This window comes from Limulus polyphemus, unplaced genomic scaffold, assembly GCF_000517525.1.
Source record: "Limulus polyphemus unplaced genomic scaffold, Limulus_polyphemus-2.1.2 Scaffold11258, whole genome shotgun sequence".
NCBI lineage: Eukaryota > Metazoa > Arthropoda > Merostomata > Xiphosura > Limulidae > Limulus > Limulus polyphemus.
Window position 1 is genome coordinate 1 of NW_013676868.1, and position 7396 is coordinate 7396.

At 35.0% G+C, this 7396-nt stretch overlaps 1 protein-coding gene across 1 annotated transcript in view; it reads right to left on the reverse strand.

Moving 5' to 3' along the window:
* Window positions 1-1397: 1397 nt before the first annotated feature.
* Window positions 1398-7396, reverse strand: part of LOC106476694 (corticotropin-releasing factor receptor 1-like) — a gene marked incomplete at both ends in the record, with an annotated part of 9962 nt that continues 3963 nt past the window's right edge. Inside the window, 4 exon segments of the mRNA XM_022380491.1 lie at window positions 1398-1528; window positions 2939-3095; window positions 4709-4838; window positions 5702-5808. Of these exon segments, the coding sequence (XP_022236199.1) occupies window positions 1398-1528; window positions 2939-3095; window positions 4709-4838; window positions 5702-5808 (525 nt within the window).

The window sequence follows — 7396 nt, forward strand, 5'->3', positions numbered from 1 at the left end:
CAGTTTGTCACCTTAGAAGTGTCAATACACCTCACTACTATACACGATCACAGAACAGTTTGTCACCTGAGAAGTGTCAACACACCTCCCTGCTATACACGATCACAGAACAGTTTGTCACCTGAGAAATGTCAACACACCTCACTGTACACATAACTAAAGAACAATTTATCACATGAGAAGTGTCAACATACCTCACTGCTATACATGACTAAAGAACAGTTTGTCACCTGAGAAGTGTCAACCACACCTCACTACTATACATGACTAAAGAACAGTTTGTCACTTGAGAAGTGTCAACCACACCTCCCTGCTATACACGATCACAGAGCAGTTTGTCACCTGAGAAGTGTCAACACACCTCCCTGCTATACACGATCACAGAGCAGTTTGTCACCTGAGAAGTGTCAACACACCTCACTGTACACATAACTAAAGAACAATGTATCACCTGAGAAGTGTCAACACACCTCACTACTATACATGACTAAAGAACAGTTTGTCACCTGAGAAGTGTCAATACACCTCACTACTATACACGATCACAGAACAGTTTGTCACCTGAGAAGTGTCAACACACCTCCCTGCTATACATGACTAAAGAACAGTTTATCACTTGAGAAGTGTCAATACACCTCACTACTATACACGATCACAGAACAGTTTGTCACCTGAGAAATGTCAACACACCCACAAACACGACTCTTTAACACATCCAGAGCCATACCTAGTTGATTAAACCATATTTGACAGGTCCAAATGAAAAGTTAGAGGACAAACAAACACACAAACTTCTTTCAAAGTATAATAGGAAGTCAAGCAAAATGAGTAACTGAAACCGAGTCACCTATTGTGATTTTTCCTCGGTGGGTTAGTGGTAAGTTCTCTGGGGTTCTATTGTCTGCCGTGAACAAAGCGCAGATAGCTCATTGCTCAGCTTTGCGCCAACAATAACCTATCGTGAATACTCTCAACGTAGGGTGATTTTTAAGGCAACGCGCCTATAATCATAATATCGTTAACTGCTATAAACTCGATGAGATAATGGGTTACAATAGCTTTTATACGTACACCCACACCTTTAAACCCTTTTACTCCGAAAGAGAGTGTTTAAAAATATTAATGTTACAACTAACAACTCCGAAAGTTGAACGGTATTAATTTTCAAACTTACAACTCCGTGAAGTAAAGATAATATCAGTGCTAACATCACTTGAAAACCTTAATAGCCTCAAACCCAAGGCCTTTTGGAATGAAAGAGTATAATGTTGATTTTAAATAGGTGTAATAAAAATAACTAAGAAAGTTGTTTTATTTAACACACTAATTAAAAAATTAGAGTTATGTGAATTTAATCGATAAATTATTTCCTTGTGCAGTTGAATTTATTCACCTACCGTCAGTGCCGTTAACATTGGACCTGTGATAATCCATATGTAAGATGACTTGCCGTAACCTCGCCAACAGGGAGTATCTAGTACTTTAGCAGTAACAGCCGCCCACGAGATGATGAAAACAGCCGGCAGCACTGTTTAGGTAAACAAGAAGTGAACACTCGTATTCTTTCCAAAAATATATTTATTTCACCTTGATAAGTATTATTTAATTTTTTCTTATATTTTTTTCTTCGTGTAATGGTCGGTACGTGTACTACAGTTTGAGAAGCACTGGCCTAATCGGTTTGTAATAGGCCTACTTCACGATGAGCACAGTTTGATTTCTTGTAAGCCTAAGTTATAAATCTTAAATTATTGAATTTTAATATAAAAGATAGAGCTTTTTTATTGCTCATTATGTGCCCCTGGTTTTTGCTGATCATATTTTTTCTTACAGGAACTGTTTAAAAACTGTGTATTATACATTAGGTCATACAGTTAATTTAGTTTAGAGTGAATGTAAATCAAGACATTAGTAATAGCTGGGACAAACACAGTAGTGGTCAGAACACAATTTATACAAGCCATTTGTTACAACAACAATTGTTTTGGTGAGAACGCCTTTTCAAGCTGCCAATGCATGAGTATAATTAATTATACTTGTCATGAGACATTAGTTTTAGGCCTATTATTGTTAGGCCTATATAAAAAAAATGGTTATAGGTAAATTCACTCCCGGTAACTTGAATCCCAGTATTATCACTCCTGGTAAATTCACTTCCTGTAATAATTTGTTAATGTCAAAAATATATTTTAGTATTCCATAACCTAACCTAAGTTCTTGCTAGATATAATCCAGAAAACAAGATGGACTTTTTACGAGAAACAGCTCATAACTTGCATCAGTTTTAATAATTGTTAATAAATGTTACTTTTATTGTTGATTATTATTTGACATAAATAAATTATTACAGGTAGTGAAGTTACAAGAAGTGAAATACATGGGGAGTAAAAATACTGGGGGTGAAATTACCAGTCACCATAAAGAATGTAGTGTTACAAATATTATAGGCCTGATACTAATGTCTTATGACAAGTATATACATAATTGATTATAATCTTGGTTCACTAACTTGGAAATGTTAGCCTAACCTGCTTAAAATTGCCTTTCTTCACAATGAGCCAAATTTGATTACTCATACTGAAGTTGTAGGCCTAACTTCTAAATCACAAACACTTGAAATAAAACATATCTATATAAATGTCATAAACAGTTAAAAATCTAATTTTAAAAGTTTTGGTTGAAGTATTTTATACATCGAAGTAAAATAAATATATCATAGTTAAATTCCGGCAAGCCTTGTATTTTGAAAATGTATTTACTTGTCTTACAAAAAAAAGTGAAACGTGTTGTACATATAATAATTGGATTGAAATTACACGGCCATTTTAAAATTACATTACATGCTAAGAGTTTACCGCTAAAATATTTTTTTAAAGAATGTTATTATGCTTTCCATTTTAGTAAAGTATATTACTGTAAACGATAATGGTCGACCTACCCCATCCTAGTAGATAGTAAAGTTTGAACGGTGTGTCCATGTTGAAAACGGACACAGTAATGCGACTATGAAGCAGTAGGCCTTCCACAAACATCCAGTTAATACTGGCCATGGCTGCATACATCTTTATTGACAAGATACTCTTACATAGCCAGTCCTGTAGATATCACCAAAAACAGTTTATGAACACCAAAAATAAAAATATCTTCCAAAATCATTTCCAAGGATGATAACAAAAACAATTAATGAAAACTAAAGGATTTCTTAAATAATCATCACTGTTAGCAGGATTATATTATTATTATGGAAAAGCAACGAAATGGCTTTTTCAAGTTGTCAGTCTTGTATATATTATACAGGCTGAGTACGTTATATTAAAACGATTTTGGAGACACACCATGCTGTTATAATCCATGTCACCACGTCCGGTCATCATGATCTATCTGATGACCGTACATCTTGACAATAGCACTGTAACATAGTTTCCATAACAAAATGCTTCGTTGTAAATTTGTCACGTATAAAGCACCCCTCTTCTCCGCATGCTTTTCATAATCCATCTAGTGCATGAGGACAACAATTTTCTCGCACCCGTTTCAACAGTCTGATCGCAGAGAAACACATAAGCGAATTGAGTAGTATATCTTCGTGTGGAATAGCATGAACCACCATTTCATTATCCAATTATCTGAAGTATATGATGGTTGAATAAATACATCATCGGAAGCAGTTGATATACATGTGACTTGCGTCGCTTATGCTGTGTACTATTGCATGGTGCACAAGGATAGTTTTTGTTACTAACCTTTATTTTCAATAGCTGGGGTACAACTTCTTGCGTGTTCCTGGTGGTTCCTCAAGTTGATCTATTTCCTTTGCCTATTGTTAAGTAAAACGGATATCTCCATCTTGGAAATCCCAAATCCTTTATTAGAACACAGCTTTACAAGTTGAGTTTATGTATATATTGTGTCAAAAAGAGCTGTTACAAACCATTCTCGTCGGTGGTGCTACAATACCTAGGTTAATACCAAACAATTGTCAAAATGTAGTTATTATGCATTCTGTTCTATAGTGACGTTGTATTGGATGAATTGTCGCGTGATTTGTTGATTTGCAAATTCAAAATCGTTTTTATATCACGTACTCAACCCTTTGCAGCACTTCAACTAACAAACACCAACGGATCTCCTACTCAGAATTCTCTGTAAACTTTAGGAAAAGCCACTCATACTTACTGAACCCTAACAGAACGTTTATAAACTCATTGAATTCTAGTAGAGTTCAGTATTTAAAATTATTTTACTGCAGAATCACCAAAAAATGTTTCGTATAAGTCTTGTGATACTGAACTAAGCTAATTTACCACTTGTACACTGTCGTAAATTTGTTGTAGGCCTACATTACAAATGACGTCAAATAACGTAAAAGTAACCGAAACAGACAACAAACTGAGTGGTTCCTGTCTATCTTGAAAATACCTTGTATATATATATATATAGATATAATTTACCTTCGAATATGCTAGAACATTTTACGTTACATCCTTTGAGTTTTTAGAAGTTCTAGGCCTATCTTAACTTTCCGAACTTAACGTTATCACCAAGGACCCTTAGCCCTCTCTGTCAGCTCCCTTTAGCTAACAAACAAATTACAACATTAAAAATATATTGCTTAAAATAATATATATATATATGTATGTATGTATGTGTGTGTATGTTCTTAAAAAGTTGAGGTAGACAAAATAAACAAATGTTAAAGATTACTTACGATATTTCCATAGGACAAAGCTGGGTCCTGCAATACTCCTGGGGTAGAGATTACAAACAGGAGAATGGAATGGATAATTAATGCTATTACTAAGTTTTGATGCACGTGCAGCCGTGGACAGTGTAATGACCTGAGAAGAACAGTATTATATCATTCTCGTGTTGCTTTCTAAATTAAAATGAAGGACAAACCAGAGAAGACAACTCAGAAAAAAAATCCCCCAAAAACGTAACTACACACGTGATAAGTAAAAACAATATTTGGGTATATATTATGAGTATTAGGGTTAGAATATCTGTAAGGACTTTCTTAGTTCGATTTATCATAACGTAGACTCGTGATCTGGAGCAGTTAGGCCTTTTTTCGTTTACAAAGAGTAAACTTTGTCTTTCCCTACAGAGTTGACTGGCCTTCAGGAGGTTGCCAATGAAAGGTATTTGAGCTGACTATACAATTCACATTAGATTTGTTTGATTACTTTATTTTATCGGGATTAATATTAAATCAAGTAGACGAAGCAATTATAAAGATGCTTCCGAAGCCCTTTGATGTTTCTATAAATCTTTCAAGTAAATCGCATGGTATAAAGTAGTGTTTATATTATATTAATGTTCAAGACACTAGGGGAAAAAAGGAGTAATATGAACAAAAAACAAATCTGATAAATCTCCATTAAATAAACCCGATGACTTGAAAATTATAAAAAAAGCTACATATGGAATTTATCAATATAGCTTAACGTCACAACTGTACTAAAAATACACATTTTCCTGTTGAATATTACTTACTTCCGATTTTACAAGAAGGTTGATAACAGTGGCGACACCTGGTGGCATTGATGGGTCATAGAAAGTGTTCGATAAACTTCATAAAATAAAACTTGAAAATAGTGGTGACACCTAGTGACTGATTGTTTGTAGAATGTATTCGATAATATTTATAAATGAATAGAATAAAAAAGTAATTTTTCATTACAGGAAAAAAAATACTTACTTGAAATAACAGAAAATGCTCAAGGTTAAGATCAGAGCTACAAGGGAAACGATAGAACCCACGAATAAAATGTACGCAACGGCAATCTGATCGGATGAAAAGTTGTCCTGAAATAGAGACAACACAAAATAAATTCTAGTACTCTTTTTCATTATTATAAGATCTCGAGAATATTTCTAACCCTTGTTTCGTAGTTTTCTAAGAACTTCAAGTCATTCTAGTCTTAACAACCTGTCGTGTTAGTGTGACCAAGATGGCGTCACTGATTGCATTCGAGTAAGGGTTAACTCAAGGCTCTAGATGGAAGCTGAGTCACTTTCCGAGTAAAAATGCGCAATGTGAACTTACTTAGATGATGTTCATGGTGCTCAAGATACAAGATGTTCTGTTGTCCTCTTTAGAAAATAAAGTATAATTAATTATAAGGATGTGACGTCACTGTCACTAATTGATGAGTTATCCTGTCATACAGCATTTATGAAGGTGTTTATCTCACAACGTACGATTTCACTCATTACGGGTGCTCTAGTGTTCCTGGTGCTTCTCAGATGACGAAGTCTTTTATGGTCTTGTACAGATGTGAGGTGTGGTTGACACTTCTCAGGTGACAAATTGTTTTTTAGTTATGTATACAGTGAGTGTGTTGACACTTCTCAAGTGACAAACTGTTCTTTAGTCATGTATACAGTGATTAAAACGCAGAGATTTCATAGCTCCAATGATGCCTAAACATAGATCAGTCAATGGGGGTGGCCACTAGGGGTACCGATGGGAGTTCACCAGCTTCCTCTTTCATTACCTGGGGTATAAATACAGCATATTTACTTTCAGTCATTACTGACATACTTAGGACAAAAACAGAAACACTAGATATACTTATAACTGGTAAAATGATATAGATATCTCACCCTCAGCTAGTTATTTAATGACTTACGTATTAGGAACCGCGTTGTTTTCGTGACAGGAACATATTTGGGAGAGGAACCGCGTTGTTTTCGTGACAGAATCATATTTAGGAGAGGCATAAATATTCTCTACTTCTTTATCTTTACTACAGTGTAAAAGAGTAGCCCAAGAGTTGGCGGTGGGTGGTGTTAACTGGCTGCCTTCCCTCTAGGCTACCACTTCTAAATTAGGGACGACTAGCGCAGATAGCCCTCGTGTAGCTTTGCACGAGATTCAAAAAGAAAAACTTTCATTCACCGTTTTAAAAAAATGTTTCAAAATTCTGATTCTAGCCACCTCTAACGTATATACAATAAGAAGACTCAGGAAATGAGATTTGTGTTTTAATTGGACTATTTTAAAAGGTTTAGTTTAATATATTTCACTGGATAGGAATATAGAGCAAAATATGAAAGAGACTTTATTTTTTCTCTCTGTATTTAGATTAACACAATCTTTCTTGTCAACATTGTTCGTATCTTGGTTACGAAACTGAAGATGAGTGTATCCATAGAAACGGCTCAAGTCAGGTAGGAATATTTATAGACTTATTTAGATACTGACAGGAGCGTCGAGAGCCAGCACGGCCCCGGGGCAAACATCCTCGCCGGGCCCCCTTTCTCTCTCTATTTTTTAACATTTTCAAGAATTTATTAAAAAGAAGATCCTAAATTAGGACAGCAACGAGCTCATAAACCAGACAAAATCATAGCAGCAGCCGTTTTTACCTCACAGTATAAGCGTAAAAAT